The 18,229-nt window shown below is 40.9% G+C and overlaps 1 protein-coding gene across 12 annotated transcripts in view; it reads right to left on the bottom strand.

Moving 5' to 3' along the window:
* The window catches only part of SLC20A2 (solute carrier family 20 member 2), a 57,259-nt gene that overhangs the window by 16,336 nt on the left and 22,694 nt on the right, over positions 1-18,229 (bottom strand). For 11 of the 12 annotated variants that reach the window (XR_010998120.1, XM_068187374.1, XM_068187380.1 and 8 more), the window contains 7 exons: positions 15,817-16,365; positions 10,942-11,082; positions 9,633-9,718; positions 7,535-7,631; positions 5,462-5,578; positions 4,602-4,805; positions 2,579-3,167 (listed from right to left, as the gene is read on the bottom strand). Coding sequence is in view for 11 of the 12 variants with exons in the window: in XM_068187374.1 (XP_068043475.1) it covers positions 2,579-3,167; positions 4,602-4,805; positions 5,462-5,578; positions 7,535-7,631; positions 9,633-9,718; positions 10,942-11,082; positions 15,817-16,105 (1,523 nt within the window). In the remaining variant the exon portion in view is untranslated. Of the gene's footprint in view, positions 1-2,578; positions 3,168-4,601; positions 4,806-5,461; positions 5,579-7,534; positions 7,632-9,632; positions 9,719-10,941; positions 11,083-15,816; positions 16,366-17,540; positions 17,820-18,229 lie in introns of those variants that run through there. The other variant, XM_068187379.1, reaches the window with a different exon arrangement.

The raw sequence follows: 18,229 nt of genomic DNA, 5'->3' as shown, positions 1-18,229 counted from the left end.
GGGGCATTTCTTATCCATGAAGTTTTTCTGAGCCACATAATGGTTCTGTCTGTACTGTATGCCCCATGCTTAAATATGCTCTAGAACAGGTCAATCATTTACCTTGCAATCACTTGCAGTTTTTAAGTTTCATATTGGCTTTTTATTTTTCTTTCTTTGCTCCACTTTCTGCTCCTGTCCCTTCAAGGAATACCAACAAACAGACTGATGGAAAATAAGTAGAAAACGTGGCACAAGAGTAAGTTCCAGGATATGGAAAGAAAATGTTGTAGTCACGTCCAAAGAAAAAGATGTGGACAATGAAGGTGCTATCCTAAATACCTGAGTGAGGAGTTTAAAACCAAATGCAGAGGAAAGCAGGATTTTAACAGGATTCAAGGCTGAGGAAAAACATTAGAGAAACAGCTTGACAGCAGCACCTAAAATGAGCAGAAGGAAAGTGTACAAAGGAGGGAGATGAAAAGATAGCAGTCATCAGTGGATGATGGACTGCCAGGACTTACTTTCTTACACAAATGTGAACAGAAATCTGTGCTACTCACTTGGTTCTACTGCATCATTTTTTAAACAATGCACTGCCTTTCAAGCTCTGCAGATCTTCATGCAACATGTGGCAGAGCCAAGACAATTTTGTTCCGCTAGACAAAGAGTGACAAAACATCTCTGCTATATGATCCAAAGGAGAGATATTGGCATTCCCAGAGAATTTTATCTAATAAACCTTTTAGGTATGAAGGGGTCTTTAATTTTATTCTTTAGCTGGAACTCAGTACAATTGCAAGGATGGGTTCCTATCCAGTCCTAGACACATAAGCACCTCCCTGCTTTTCTACCAGCTTTGACAAAATGAAGCCAACTTGTTCTTTAGTTTTGCAATTACATGAATTCAGCATAAGAAGAGGTTTTGGAATAAACATCATTTAATAAAAACACGTTTCCTGGCAAATTTGATAGGATCACCAACAGAACTAGGGATCTGAAAAACACTAAAAGCATATGAATTTTTGGGAAAGGATATTGCTCCAGTAACAAGCTAGTCCAAATGCAAAATTCTAAGGGAATTAGGCTGTAAGATGCAATAACACATACAGCACAGAGTCTGAACTTTGTATTTCATCCTGACCAGCTCCTGTCAACACCAAATCTGATTTCTGAACTAACTACATCCTTACAGATCACTTCTAACAAAATCGACTACCCTTTCCTCCTACATAACATGCAAGTGATGCTTGCACAGCACAATACAACACTTGCATAAACATGTGAGTCCTTGAGGAGTGTGTATAAGCATTACCTCCAGGGAATAAAGGAGCTGTGACACCTGCTGAGATAGGCTGTGATCTTTCTGCATAATACCCTGGTAATTCCCAAGATACATTACAAGAAATATCAGCAGTCTTTGTCCTTATCCCTGTGTTCCCTTCAGCACTCCCTTCTGGCCAATTGCAGAGCTTGGATATTGACTCCCATGGGTCTTTGTTCTTGGCCAGTATGCTCAGAGCAAAGGTCTTTAACAACAGAGACTATCTGAGAGGAAAGAAAGCTACACCACTGCCCTCTGATCCAGAGGATAAGGGGCCTCTGGACTCCTTCCCAGAGCCAGATCCCTGCGGATACCAAGGAAGTACAAAAGGCTCTTCAGAAAGCCCTGGTCTGAATTCCCAGGATGTGCAATGGACAGGGAGCAAAGAAACATGTTTGTAAGTGTTTTCATGATGAGTTATGAGTTAAATCAGGAGGCTGACAAAAGCAAGAAGCAGTAAGTGTTGTCCTTGTAGAGGGGGACAGGGTTTGCCCAGAAGGCTAGGGAGAACTGAAAGGAGGATGAAAATCATGAACACTGTAAAGTCCTGCTGAAAACACTGAAACCAACAACATAAAGGCATGGATGACACGGCCAGGGTCCAGCAGGAAGAGGACTCAGTACAGCCCCAGCCACAACCCAAATAAGGACAGCTGCTCCAACAAGGCACTTGCAAGAATTTCTCAGGAGACCTTATATACTGGAAAAAGCATCTATTAAATACCAAATGGATTGCTCCAGGTCTAGGGAAGAGGCAGTCCAGCCAAATCCTAAAGGAAAAATACACAGCATTCCCAGTGGCTCAGCAAACCCAACCAAACTGCTCTTCAGCCATATGCCACCAAGATGGTGAGGTGCTGTGTGACAAGGAATGAAATTAATCTAATGGCAAAAATAGTCTAAAACCTCTCATCTATTGAAAGTTTCTGACTTCACAGTTAAAATAGGCTTCAAATTCTGCAGGGCTGGGATTGTCCTGGGATTGGGTGGAGTCTCAATGCCTCCAAGATTGCCAAAATTAAATGTAAATTAAACTAATTACTTCACAGTTATTTAGCAGCAAATAAGAACGATTTCACCCCTGAGAAGAAAAGAAACCATAGACTAGACTAAGCAGTGCAATTCCTGGAAAGCACCAAGGACACTGATGATGCACAGCCCTGATGATCATCTACCTGCAGAAATGAATGTGCTTTCCAACCAGCAAAGCTGGTAAACCTTGCTCCACGTACTTGAACTGTAAAATTGCTGGTTTGTGAGATCTCATCCTCTTACCTGACATCATTGCCTCCATGGGCAAAGGATCCAAAGCAGGCTGTTAATATCTGGAGGAAGTGGAAAAGTAGATGGACCTGAGAGGTGTCTTTCTCTTCCTTATCCTCTTCCACAGGATCAACGGGGGGGCGGTTAGGATCTGCGAGTTCAGAGGCCAACTTCATTTCCACCCCACCTTCCTCCGCCTCAATCTCTGCCTCCGCCACTGCGTTGCAATAGCTGGAGTAGCTGTCATAGCGGACTCGCTTCTTGGAGTAGGAAACAGTGTCTCCCACCAACTTCTCACTGTCTTCTGGAGTAGATGTATCCGCTGCCTTAAAGGAGGAATGCACGGGCATGCCACAAATAGCAGCAGTGTAACAGGTGTAGCTGTTGTTGCGCCTTAAGAGTTTGTAGTTGTTTTCTGCAGTGGGCCTCTCATCGTTGGCCCTGTCCAGGTGTATTTTGTGGAGCAAGTCTTTGTATAAACCTGAGTCCTTGTGCACAGTGTGGTAAACGTGGCCATCGCTCCTCACGTGGCCATCGAAGCTGAAGGTGCCATTGGAAACAGGTGACTTCACCGAGGTGTGCGTCACCGAAAACGCCCTTCCTAAAAAGGCAGAGATTTAGAGGTTTTGTTTACACAAAATGCAATTCAAAAGCCCCTTTCCTCCAACACAAGACAATAATATGGCCAACATCTGAGAATACAGGACAAAGAAGATCAATTTGCATTACATGCAGTGAATAAGCCAAGATTCACTTCACTGCAAAATACAATCTCTCATCTTCTGTGCAAAAAGAGCTTTGTTCCAGTGCTGAGTCTCCCTAGAAATGCTGTATGACCTGCAGCAAGTCACTTGGAATAAGCTATTTGAATGTGATGCTTGATGGTTAGATCCTTAGGTTCTTTGAAAATATAAATTTCCATAAAATTCCTTTCTTGTAAAGCAAGCTCTACTTTTTCTGAGCTTTTGTCTACATTGAATAGGAATAATTAGGATTTCTGAAATGTGGTTTACTGCAATTTCATACTGGGACTTATCTGTTTAAGAGACATTTAATTCTTATTAACTTGTTTAGGAGACATTTATATAGCTTTTAAAAATAATTTCAAAAAAAGAAATTAAAAAAATCATGTTCTGCAGAAGTATTTCCTTAGCTATTGCAACATTTTCTATATACTAGTTCTATGAACACGATGATTTATATTCCCACTGTATACATTTAATATTAGCATACACTGCAGGACACACATAAAAATGTATCACAGGTAATGTTTCTGAAGAAACTGTCTTTTTCATTTCCTGACTTCCTGGATTTCACTGTGCAACATTCAGAACTGGGTTTAGCTATTTTTAAACTGGAAGCACACACTCTAAGGGCTCCACGTCATGACTTATTTGATTTTGTAAGAATCAGTTGAATGTATTAGGCATTTATTAACCAAATTACAGGGCTTTGTAGATATTAGCAAAGTGATATCAAAGTCAGCAGACCGCTAAGTGGAAAGGGGTGTTCCTACCACGTGGCAGAACAGAAAGAGCTTTATGCACAAGTCTACTTCTTAAAATATATATTCAGAAAACAATGTGTGAGATTTTTCTAGTGGACATACTCCAAATGGTCATACACTTATCAACCGAAGTCCAAATCTTTTCATCTCCTGCTGTAGTATGCTAATCATCTTTATGCTGAATTTAACCTTCATACATCAGCAATCTGTGTGCTCTGTATTTTTCCACTGCTTGATAGGATGGAAACACCATTAAGAATACAAAGTAAAGCAACACAAAAAGGCAAGTAGTTTTTTTTCAGCTGTTTCTAAAACTGAAATACAGCCAAACAAAATGTAATTGATTTTACGTCCTCTACAGAAAATGTCACTTGTAAATGAGCATCTTTCCAAGCAAGCACTGAAATGGGATTAGAGATGGAAATTCCAAACCCCTATTTACTATTTACAGCAGAGACCTTCTTGCAGTTAAGAAACCTTATTGAAACAGGAAGAGAACAAACCCTCTAAGTTGTGTTAGCTCCTTACCATAGGGTACACGTGGATGGTTTCCATTTGCAATATTATCTGATGCCCCAGCAGCTTCTGTTACTGAGCCAGTAAGGGGAATAGTGCTCTCATCAGATGCTTTGGCACCAGGAAGCTCTTTGAAGACTGGTGTTTCTTCATCCTGAATTTTATCAAGACTTTCATCTGATATCCTTGACAGTGCAGCATCTTTCTTTAACCGGCCTAAGGAAAGAATAGTACTGTAATTTTAAACCCAACCTATACCTCTTGTTACTTAAGTTTCCACTGTTTGCATCAACAGCATGGTTTAACTTGGCTACAATAACCAAGCTTCATTTCATACACACCCTATTTGTTTCTAACACTCTACTGTGTTCATGTGTGAAAATTCTAGAACATCTCTGCTTCTTCCGATAAAATTCACCAAAGCAGGTAACTGAAGAAAAACACTGAGCTGTTCATCTGTTAATGAAACCTGAAACTTTTCTCTGCACTTTTTGAGACTAGCAAAGCAACTAAAGCTGTGATCAGCCCAATTTACTGTAAAGCTATAACAGTCACTTGAAGATGATCGTTCTGACAAGTTTTTTCTCTAAATTTTTCTTAATAAAAAAAGAAATCAGATTATATTCCAGGTTTTATTTTCCTGTTTCTGCTAGACTTCAGAACTTAGTACTGCAATGGCTTGCTTAACAAGGTTTTGAATTTCTACCACTGCAGCTTTTTCAGAGCAATTACACAAATACATAAGGAATAGTTTAGGCATATCCTGCCTGTGGACGGGGACTGGACTAGGTGACCCCTCAAAGGCACTTCCACCTCTGAAATGTAATATTCCATTATTTTATATCACTCAAATTTCATCAAATAATACTTACTTTCTATTTTTCTCTTCATCCAGGGACACACAAAAATCCAGACTAAGACAGCAAATACTAAGGACACACCAAATGATATTAAAGCAATGGCCCAAATTGGCAGTATCAGTCCCAGTACTGTAAAGACAAAGAAATAAAACCAAAGCAAGCCATTAATTAACATGACTTAATTATCCTAGGCAGTGGAAGAGCAGTCTGTTGCAGAAAAGCCAGTGTTCACAGTGTATTCAAAGCCAACATGAAGGAGCTGATGACTTTTAACACATCACCAGTTACTGCAGCATTTAAAGGTACAGTTGACATGGAAACATTTGCAGGTTTAGTCTTCCAGTTTCCTGTTGCCCCACTGTGATGTTATTTCCCAAGGAGCCGAGGGTAAAAGCCCCACATCAGGGCTGCTAAAACAAGTTTGCAGTGCTTTTATAAATGAATGCACATTAAACCACGTTGCCCATTAGGGTTAAGTGTTTACCTGACCTTTGCTCTGGTCCATCAAGCCTGATGCTTAGCTTGCTCTAAGCCCTTATTTGCTTGCACTATGAGCTTAATGCAGCTGAGGCTTCATTCTGCAATGCACAGCCACACAACAACTCGTGTTTCCGTAACTATTCCCCCAACACAGATCCTTGCACTTGTTCAATGAAACAATATGATTCTCAATGAAGAAAGAGCTTGGACTCGGATCTTTCAAAACCATATATACATTGCCTATCTTGAAACCTACATGATTAATTCATCCTTGGGAGTAAATGTTGCCAGAACAGAGGCCTTGGAGAGTAAATATGTTTTTTCCCAGTATCAAAACTGGGGTCCCACCTTTTTATTCACACACTTTAGAGACTGCTAAGCTGAAACAGAGGGAACATTAAGATTCTTATTTCATTTATTTTGCTTAATGAGTCACGGCAGAGTGCCTGACCTACTTCTGCAGTACAACTAATGAGGAAATGTGAGTTATACAGCTGATTTACTGTTAAACATCTTGGATACATAGCCACTCGGTCTTAAGAGGAATAGTAATGTTACCTTCAAATTGGGAATTTCTCAAGTTTTTGTGAATTCCAGTAATGTTATGCTATGGAGTAGGGTCTACCAACTGCATTTATCTAGTACATCTAGTGTGTTGAATTTTAGAGAAATATTTCCAATCAAAAAGGTCACTTTCTAAGCCTGCTTTCTTAATTCAGAGCCATGTTCAGGAGTCTATCTTCAATTGCCTCTTCATTCATAGTTCTTGGGCAATAATCTAACCTAGATTTATGACCAGAGTCTTCAACAAAGTAGTTGAGATCACTGAACATCTTTGTTCTGAACTCTTTTGCTAGAAGTGTGTGTTTAAATATATACCACTTCAGTAAACTATAAAAATATAAATGCAAACACATAAATATAAAATGTGAGAATAAAAATATACAAACATAAACACAACAATATAAAAATTCAACTAATATAAAAATAAAAATTCAGATATAAATATACATATAAATAAACACAAACATGTAAGTGCACATAAAATATACAAATATAGAAAAATATAAATAAAGTCCTTCAACTTCATTTCCTTCTACTGAGTTCAATCAAAACACAACACTAAAGAACAAAGATGCATTCAATGAAGAAACAGGTTTGGGGATTCTTATCATTAAAAGGAAATAAAGAAGTAAATTTAAATAATAGTCTTGGAGCCAGACGTGCCAGAACAGTGACTCTGCTGATGTCAGTGGATTGAAGGTATTACACTGAGAGCAAACAGCACCTGCTCTCTCACCCTGCTCTGAACCTTCACTCCTTGATGCACAAACATTTAAAAGCCAAAGCTGCATCTCAGTAACTTCTCTTCCTCTAAAGCCAGATTTTTTTTTGTAGCTGTGCTCTTCCCCACTAACCAGAGCGATCAGGAGGGTGTCACAAAAACACACACACAAACAGAAGCATGTGGGGAGGTGAATGATTTACTCTTGCCCTCGTTAACTCCTAACGCTGGAGATAACCCTGTGGTGTCTGGGTGACACTGGCAGAGCATCCCTACACACTGTGGGAAGCCTCCCTCCCATGCCTCCCCGGCTCACTCACCTGGTGCCCCAGTGTACATGATGGAAAACACGTTAATAGCTATGGTAGCAGCATAAAACACTGGGAGTGCGCGGAGACCATTGGGCACAGGGTCTTCCTGCAGAGAAACCACGGAAAAAAGGAGATGTTAGCTGGATTTCACACCAGATTATTCATGTCAGCATGAACCTCCATGTGGAAAACACGCGCTCCTGAGTCAGTGCCAGGCAGATGGAGCTTTTGGATGTTGAGGAAAGGATGGCCTGCTTGGTTACACCCAAGTTCACAATGCTGGTCCTGGCAAATACCAGCACTCTGGGGGAGCTTGACACTGTCAATGGGAACCAGGGAGTTACGTTATACTTTCCAGTCAGCTGCTGAGTGACCTGCGGGCAGGTTTCTTTCTGCAGGTGTGTTCTCACTTATTTTGTGTCCAAGATGAGGAGTCCCTTTAACTTAGCACGACTGAAGGGTGCCAAGCAGGAGAGGGCTTTGATGTTTTGGACCAGTGCTACAAGCAGCAGTGCAAGGCATCCACCTCAAAACCATATTCCTAAGCTCTCTCTTTCGACTGAGACAGCCTGGCACTTCCTACCAGCTAACAGAAATCTCCGAAATCCCAAGAGTCTGGCTGTATTAAGCAAGTGACACACACAAAGTGAGCAGGCAACGTTTAGCACGGCACCGTGTCTGGTGTCCACTGCATTCTCGTGCTCTTGGCACTCACAAGGAAAGACTCAGCTGAGGGCGCAGCGGAAACGCACCGTGTGAGCCACGGACAAAGCCTTTGGGAGGGACTGCTTCGGCCTCTCGAGGGGCTCCGTGTGTTTGCAAAGAGCCTGGCAAAGCTGAGGGCTAGCTAATGTGGTTTTATTTCTTGCTGCCATGAAAGGGAGCTGAGAAAAGGCTGTAGTCACCCTGTGCTATGCCCGGTCCCCAAGCAGGATGCAGATGGGCTGTATTTGCAGGGCCAGCTGCTATTCACAGACATTCCCAACAAGGGCATGGAGCCCTATAACAGGACACAGACTCACAAGCTAGAAAGCTGCTCTTTTTTTATGCATGCACACAAGTCACTACCTACTTATGTCAGAAGCTCTACAGATCTTACTGCTTTGTGAATGGCACAGAGAGCAGTTGGGAGGGAATTTCCTTAACTTGAATTTTTCTGCCTCTTGAATGCTTAAATATACAGCTTTAATACCAGTGTTTGCATGATTTTGATGGCTAATTTCTTAAGTTGCTCAGCTTTAAATACAATAGTGGAATCTTTCCTTACCTTTCTTGCAACTTGAGTTATTTTTTATTCAGAGCTGAATCTGATCAAATCTATCATCTGTTTTTATCACTGACAATTATTTAGAGCAGAAATAAAGAACGATGAAGCTGAGGTTACAGGTGGTGCTATTTATAGCAAAAGAATTAATCCCTCATCTATTTAAGTTCCCTGTATAACTGCTAATATAGTGTCCCTTATTTTAGGTCACTGTCATGCACTTCACTTCCCATTTTAGCAAGTTGAATGGTGTGAGAGAAATGGAAAAGGCAGTTCAGGTTTCCAGACCATGCTGGGTGGCAGGCAAGTCATCTTTTGCACTGGAGATACATGGACTGATGTTACCTCCGGTCACTAAAATCCATTGATTCATGTTTCTTGAGAATCTATGAAATAGGCAGATGCCCATCTTCTAATGTCTGATGTGCTGGAAAACCAAGGCTTAAAATTTCACGACTTTAAAATACCAATTAGAGTATCTCCAAGGAAGGACTGTTCTGTTTAAATTACAGTCAGAACAGCAATTGTGAGGCTAAGTCAATGCCAGCAAGCTTGTACTAATACAAAAACAGCCTCAATGTACCATCCTCTGACCAAACAGATTATACAATATTAATTATCACATAGCACCTTCTAAGCTTCAAATATGTGTCAAATTATTCACTGTGAGCTTTCTGAACTGCTAAGAGCAAGTATAACTCAAATGGCTATTGAAAAAAATGACTGGTCTCCTTTCCAAAAAGAAATCATAAACTTTCAATTATGGAAATGCCAGCACTCAAATGGGAGGCTAAAACACAACCTTCATACTAAGCACTCATTACAATAGTGAGATTTCTTTACCTTGTTTAAAATGAAGAATCTGATCAGCACAAATAGGATTCCAGACATCAAGCCAGATAACAGTGGGGAAATAAACCAAGAGGCAACTGTGTTGAAGAAAGAATGAAACTTGAAATAAAGTGAGTTCTTGCATAATAGTTAAGTACATTGTTAATGAGCAATAAATTTAAAACAGTTCTTTTACAATTGGAAGGAATGTCCTGTATGTTTATTTACAACAGGTGCAACTTCACGTCCACTGACACTCATGAAAGTCAAAGTAATGCTAAGCACCATTAGAAACAACAGCCAAAGCATTTCCTGCTAATTTTGCAAGTTTAGTAATCAAACTCATCAGGAAAGTTTCTGGTAGTTTGAATCAGAGTAGTCTAAGAACGTGCTGTAATTTCCTAATCACCATGACCAGGAACGTTGCAAGCAAGTGGAAAGCAACTGCATCTAGCAGGATGATATGCTGCACCCAGGGTAACAGTCTCAAGTTCCAAAATGCCACAGAAGCATCAGCTGTAATGTATGATGTGTGTACATTTTTTGCAGGCCAGCACTGCAAGTGTCCAGGACTGATTTAACTGAAGTAGGTGGCAAAGCTCCCACTGATTTCAATAAAACTGGATTAGGGCAGCACTCTGGAAATCTCATCCACAGTGATTTATTGTTTGCAGCATGCTTAACAGATGGATTCTGCTGTCACTGAAAACTCTTTTACTATTGACAGAATTGTAAAAAATACATGCATTGCTAAAGTTCTAATATATTACCATGCCTTCAGCATAAAATCCTTTTAATAGAGACTTTAGGCTGCACTTTGAGTTCCAAAGGCTTCCAAAACAATAATAAAACACTCCATCACATCTTTGCTTGGATGTGCCACTGTTCTTGGCAATGGGAGGCTGTGAGTTAAACGTGCTGTATGCCCTGAAAGTGGCGGGTGGAGAAACATGACTGTGGGCATTCACATGATAGCGTTCACATTGCTGAGAACAAGAACAGGGTAGTATAAGCTGCCACAAGGAGAATTAAAAGAGGAGGAATGTCACCTTGAAGCATGTTTCTTGAGGGACAATGTGTCCCCAGCTTACCTGCTTCCCACTGGGGGAGTACAACTTTTGTCTTAACCCTTCCTCCACTGGAGACACCATGCAGCCCTTAATGAACATGGCACCAGTACATTTTCTGAATGACACGACTGGGGTGGAAAATAAATTAATGAGGGACTGCTATCAGCACAAAGCAGATCTCTGGGAATGTTTTTCGCAGGCAGCACACACTATTTCACATACCCTCACACATAAAAAGAGCCAGCACTTACCAATCTTAACAAGCTGCATCCACTGGACACCCTGCGTGCCAATTGCCACCAGAGAAAATCCAATCGTAGCACCTACAATGCAATGGGTCCCTGATATTGGGAGTTTCAAGAACGATGCAATTAGCTGCCAAACAGCAGAACCTAGAAACAAATGAACCATATGGTATAAACAACAACAACAACAATAATGTAACGTAGAAAATTCTTTGCCATGTGCCCACATTCTTTTACAAGTGCTGCCTACACTCCTCAGGCATAGAGATCTTCTAAAGAGGGTTTTGTTCCTGTTCCATCTCTAAAAGCAGATACTAAGACAGTTTAATAGCAGCTTTGAATGCTACATCTTACTTATGACTGTTTATGACTAATGGTGCCCTACAATTCATGACAGGTCTGCTTTCAGTATTTCCAGCCTGTCTGATTAAGTACACAAACTGCTCCCAGTGTACATCAAGCTTAGAAAACCTCATTCTTGACAGCTGACTCTGGAAGCCTCCAGGTGATCAGCGTGAGGAGGCATTCACATTTCACTAGGGAACTATCCATGCTCTTAAACTTGGATACTACCAGAGAAAGGTTAAAATTGTGGGACAGAGAAAGTTTTTTGCTTCATCTCAGTGATACACAGCCATCCAGTCCTCTATAGGAAAAACGGACTGAGGAAAGAATAAGGACTCTCTCACTGCCTTCATCTGCAGCTCATTGTTGCAGAGAAATTCAAGAAGGATTCAAGGAGAAATTCAAGACTGCTGTAAAGGCTTATGTTAGCCATGGAGAAGCCAAAGATACCCTGGCATAAGGAAATAAGTTCCCCATACTATGTAAGAGACAGTGGGTGATGGTCTATAAAGTAAATGCAACATCTGGCGTTCCAACCAGACATCCAGGAAGGATGCTGGCCAAGAGTGCAGGGGGAAAAAAAGTACCCCAAGCACCTCTTTCAGGAGTTAGATCAGACACAGTTGGCCACCAAGCTCTTGAGCATGCAGCTCCATGCTCTGACTCCTTTTCACTTTGCAAAGACACAAGATCCCTGCACAAGATCCCTGCTCCTCTTGCAGTGGCACTAACCTCAGGACACCAAAATACTTTTGAGAGTGACACAAGCTTTCTGTGGGCCTCCCCTAATATTAGAGAATTCTTACAAAGATCTCTTCTTTATTGTAATACTTCATGGCCTTAAGACTAAATCTTCATGTATTGAGTTACCACTGGCAGTAATCAGACTGCCACAAGAGATCCTGAATTTTCTGGCTCATGCCACCTCTCTTAACAGATCTGCAGCAGATACGGGTGATAAAGCAAGGTCAGTGAACATATGCTGGCAGACTACCCAAAGTTTCAACCTCCATCCTCAATTCCAACATAAGAAGATGGTTTGAAGGTCTTGAAACAGAGCCATCTGAAAACGGTGATTTGGTGGTATCATAAGTGGTTGCATTTGGAAGTCAATCAGTTTGTAAAACTGATCTCTCCTGGCATACTATCCCAAAACAACTGTTACTCCTCTTGCTAGTGGAAATTCTAGATCAATCAAGGAACACCTGCTCTTGAATTTTTTGGCTTCTTTTCCCCTGGACTAAAATAAAAACAAAAACACTTTGAAACCTTTGACATGAACTTAGAGACCAGCAAATGGAAGTGAGGAGAAGGAGAAATCAGATGGTTGCATCTGAAAGAAGCCAAATAAAAAGTTAAGCTACCCTTAGATATGTAATTACTAAATACTCAGTATAAAAAACAGGGGAAATGTAACCAAGCCACAGCTGCACTGCAAATGTCTAGTGAGGACTGGGTTTATTATCAGGGGAAAGAGAGGGAGTATGGAACTATTTTTTGTTTATTTAACTTCATAGAATCCCAGAATGGTTTGTGTTGGAAGGGACCTTAAAAATCATCTAATTCTAAACCCCATGCCATGGGCAGGGACACCTTCCACTAGACCAGATTGCTCAACTGAAAACAAACAGTAGAGAAGGAAATAGGTAGTGAAGGATCGATGGATGGTCTGAGAAGGACAACGCATAATCTAAAGAAGTTTAAGGAAGCATGTTAAGGAGCAGAAAAAAATACAAAGGAAGACAGAGCAGGACTTTACTCTGGGCCTTGCAGTGCTTTAACTACCTACATCAAAGCTTTAAATCCTCTTTAACATAAAATATATGTTCTCAACTTTTACCTTTGCAAAACTAACTTAGGAAGCAGGAGGCTCACTAGGCCGGGTCGCAGAGTCCCAAATTCAAACCCTTCATGCCTGTGGACACCGTGGCCCACACCCTTTCACCTCAGTTAATATCCCCTAAAGACACGGGGCTGGCTGCAGACTGCTCTGACCAGGAGTTGCCTGCACCAGTGTTTGGCCAGGGTGCGTTTCACGCTGCCCTGCTGCTGAGGGCACCTTATCCATTCTCCTGAGGCTCCGGTGCTCCGTGCCAGCTGTGAGCCCGCACCAAATACCATGTCACCTGCAGGACTAGATTAGTACTTGGCTCTGCTAATCCTGGCTGGGATGTCCTCTCTGTTGGTGGCATCTCCTCAGTCACATCAGCTGCTGACTTCAGCTCGCACCAGAACCTCTAGAACAACACAGGGGCAAGTCCTGACAAAAACCTGACAATTAGTTGATGCCGGGCAAGTACTACAATTTACCCCCAAGAGCAACAGTCCTTAACTTCTCATCTGCCTAATAAACAACATTTTAATGTGCTCCAAATTACTACAAAATGTTACATATTAAAATTTCAATCCCATTACTTCCCGCTTCCTTTTCTCTTAGGAGAAAAACGTTGACCTGAAAATTACATCTGCTGTTTGCTGCAAGCATCAAAGGATCTTCCACCAACATCTGGAAAGAGGATACAGTGACTTTTGGTCTCTCCCAGACTGTTGACTCATTTAAGCCTCATTGAAATTCAGAAGCTAAATCCATTTGCAAAAACATGATCATGAGGCATGAGAGAACAGGGTGGGGGAAAATGCAGAGCGAAAACAAAAAGAGGAAAAGAAAACACCCAAGAAGGTTCAGAGAAAACACAGAAAAAAATATCAAGCATCCAGAGAAAAGCTGGAGGTGGATTTGAGGAAAAAAAAAATTGAAATCTGCATTTTGTAACTTGTGATTAATTCTGAGACTTATAATGTGGAATTTCTTCTTAATGCCTGCTGGAGGAAGGGAATCTAACTGGTCATGAAGTTCACACAGACTTATGTAAATACACATGCAAATAAGTTGTTTTCTTTGAGCTTCTGGCCAGTTGCCTCTGCAGGGGGCATCTGAGACTTAAAACTTTGCCCTGCCAGGATCAGGATACCAGAAATAGATCCAGAAAAGAAAACGGACCCTTCCTTCAAAGGGACTCAAGAGCACACAGGTCACTTACACTCAGACGGTGTGCAGTGCTCCCGGCTCACCCATGGGAAGAGACACAGCCATCTCAGCAGGCACAAGGATAACAAATGCAAGTGGGATGGTGCTAAAAATCCACCCTACACCTTGAGGGAAAGACCAAATACCTACAGCTGACCCTGCAAAATATCAGGAAAGAGGAACTGATGGGGTGGGGAGTGGAGGCAAGAGCACTTGAGGTACGTTAAAATGGGACCATCTGTGGAAGTGGCTGCTGTTCCAGTGATTTCTTGGTAACCAACCCCTCTTCCTCTGGGGCAAGGAAAGGTGGCCAATCTTCAGGAGGCTCAGGAGCAGCCAAAGAACCAAGGGAACTACCTTCACACTCTCAGGCACACAAAGCCACCCCAGACAACTCCAGAAACTGTCACTTAATGTCCATTTCGAGCCATGAAAATAAAAGAACTTTTTTTTTAAAAGGCACTCAATTTTCCATTTTCCCAAAGGAAACAGGGAAATAACCCCAGGTAGTAAATCTCTGCACAGACTCACCTAACTCCTGTGCAGGTCTTGCGTAAAAAGTGTGAGGAGGTTAGAAGGGATAGGTGGAAATAATATTTAGGTCAGGTTTAAGTAGGTTTAAGGAAGAAAATCCTTAAGTGGAACATCCCTCTCAAGCAGAGGATGCTGCAATGCTTGTGTACATCACCCAGCTGCCAGACTGAGGTGGGAGGGCTGGCCCCTTGCCGGGGCTGCCTCTCCCACAGATAAAGGGTTTCCTCCCTGCTGCCTCCTGCCCTTTAAAAGCAGGTTTGCTCGGGAGGGAGCTCTCTAAAAGCTCACAAAGCCTCTTGCACATAAAGAGTAAATACCGTGGCTTAATGTTACTTACCTCAGAATATGCTGTTTGTTCTGCACAGAGATTTAGTTAACTACAAACACAAGCAAGGGGGCAGACTCTAAGGGCTGACCTGCTGTCCTTTGGGTCTGAAAAACTAAAAAGACCTTAAATGTCTGATTATCTTTACTGCTCTCTTAGTTTTGCCATGGGCAAGGGTGACTAATAGGACTAATTGCAATCACTCAGTCAGGCAATCAGTTTACACAACAGTGTTTGGATTTTCTGTAACTTTTAAAAAAACTATTCCTTCTCATACACACTTATCGCTAACTGTTGATTCTGTAGGATCTTCTGTACAGACATAAATGCTAGACTTTTATATTTTCCATTTACCATCACAAAAATCTCCAAAATCATTTTTTCAGTAGCTTATACAAATATAGGATACATTGTGTTAACCATTTCTTTTCATCTGTCAGTTAAGTGGCTGAACCATTGAAAAATGTAAATTATTAGAAGCATTTAAAAAAAAACACAGGAGACTTAAAAAGGAATACAGGCTCCTGCATTCAAACAAAAACAGATGTGCAGGTCCAGAAGACTTAATTAACAATGCTCACAATGCTCACAATTAACAGGGTGACAAACACAGAACAAACATTACTTGGAATAGGAAAGCATTACTTACCAACCATTGCACTCACTTCTCCTGCCATCAGCAGTGGGACAGTGTTGTTGTACAGGTTAACATCAATGATACCTTTCCGAATTGTTTCTCCTACTTTTGCTCCCAGTAATACTGAGCCAGTGGTTTCAAAAACTGAAGCCAAAATGCAAGCCTGGCGTAAAGTAACAACACCAGAGCCCACGGCCGTTCCGAAAGAATTTGCAACATCATTCGCACCGACAGAAAAAGCTAAAATAAAAGCAATGATAAAACCCACAATGACCATCCACAGGTACTCATCCAATGCCATCTTTCCCCAAACTGCAGATTTGCTTCCCCTTTGCAAATAGTTAATAGTCAAGGCTGGAGGGCACCGACGGATTTGGAAAGCAGATTTCTTGTAAACAATGAGTTCTCTCTGGAAAGTGCTGGGTAGTGTTAGAATGTGAAGAAACTGCTAACTGCTGATTTTCGAACTACTATAAATACTGTTCATTTGGCTGCCTTCGGTCAGCAGTGAAACACATTCCATATTTTGCTTCCAAACCGGTAGGACTGCGATGTTCTGTCCTGCAACAGAGGAAAAAAAAAAAAAAAGAAAAAAGAAAAAAAGAAAAGAAAATTTAAAAAAAGGGGGGAATACTCAGCAGAGCTCATAACAATGCATGTTTTCAGAAGTAAACAGATTTAAACCCACAAATGGGGTCCTACCTCAGCATGTGACTGCTCTAATCATAAAGCAATTCAGAAAATATTCAAATTAGGTCACCTCCAAAGCAATATGTTTCTTGCAATATCACTGACCAAGAAAATCTTTTGAGCAATTTAAAACGATTTAGGAAGTTTAAGAATTTTGTTTTTGTGGAATTTACCAAGCAGAGCAATAAGCCCTCTTTCTAGCAGGAGGATTCCAGTTGGCTTTTTGCACCCAGTGAACATAAGACATATAGAGTACGTAAAGAATACCACACAGATTGACTCCCAGCTGATACAGAACACCTAGCTCCACTGACCTCAGCAGAGCTCTCAGCATTTTATCAGCTGCAGCCATGGATATGCTCCTTTGAAAAAATATTTATATGCATGTCTGTCTAGGAAATACCACTGAAAATACTCTGAAGAACATTAATATTCATCTGTTGTTGTTATCACATCCCATGCAGTAAGAATACAATTTCCTCACAGCTTTTCAGTCACTGAAACAACACAATAATTTCAATATTTCCGTGTATCTCTACTGGTTTAGAGAAGTCTATGAAAAAGGTGCCATGAAAAAACTGAACTCTGTTTTTTCCTATAGATAGTTACCAATTACTAACAGTTATTATATTCAAACTATTGTCACAGATATCTTTGAGTATTTATTTTGGCAGTTTCAGTTTTATGACTGCCTTTTGAATTACATCTTTCTTAGTCTGATAAAAGAGTAAGCTCTTTCAAAGCAAAAAATGGACACGGAGAAAGGGAGTTTAAAAAATAAAACCTTCATCATCCAAACCTTCATCACACAACAGTGTTATAAGGCTCACAGTGACATGAAGATGGTCAAAAGCTAGAAGTACATTTTCCCAAACAACCTGCCTCCTCCAAGGGCCAATTCTCTTCTGTTACTGGCCACCACAAAGACATCCTGTGGTCCTGTGGTAAGGGGTTAAAAGAACATTTAGCAGCAAATATGCATCAGCCAACTCCACCTCTTCTAGTTCTAGAGAGCAGGGGATGTCAGATTAAAGCCCTGAGCCCACCTCCTGCTCACCCTCTATTTCCCCACAGTCACTTTAATTTCATACAATATTCCCACATGCACAGTTTCAAGATCATGCTTAATTTCTTTCAATTACCCAAATGCAATTCGGGTCCTGCAGTAGCAAGGAGGAAGGGTCTCTGAAACCCTTGAAATAATAGCAAAATTAAAAAATTAAAAGAGATTTTGCATACTCCTGAGGTGCTGGATCCTTGGGAACAACCAAGAGGAAAATAAAACATCTCTCCATAAGTGTTTCCTAGAACACTCTAAAATTGATGTCAAGGATTGATGCTTTCTCTACAGACATATATTCAGCAAAAAAAGATGTCCCTCTTTTTTTCTGCAGGCTCCAAACTGGCTGAACAACTGTTGCTCCAGTCTTTTCCAGACATGGAGCAGACATCAATCCTTGAATGCCTTACACTCTAAAATATTCTAAAATTACATTTCAGAAGGTCTTAATGACTAAAAACATTTGTATAAGGATTTTTATACTATGAGATAACATGAGAAAACAAAGCACCAAAGCATGTTTTCTGTTTGAAGGCTTGTTGCTTTTTTATAATTCATGAGCACTCAGCCCACTGAGTGGAAAAGGACTTGACAGAAACAGAAAAGGCTAATGATATTTGGAAGAAACAATTATAGTTAGCACTTGTTTGCCTGTGAATGAAGACAAAACCCCAC

This window comes from Anomalospiza imberbis, chromosome 4 (assembly GCF_031753505.1).
Source record: "Anomalospiza imberbis isolate Cuckoo-Finch-1a 21T00152 chromosome 4, ASM3175350v1, whole genome shotgun sequence".
Lineage (NCBI taxonomy): Eukaryota > Metazoa > Chordata > Aves > Passeriformes > Viduidae > Anomalospiza > Anomalospiza imberbis.
This window is presented reverse-complemented; position numbering and strand designations above follow the sequence as displayed.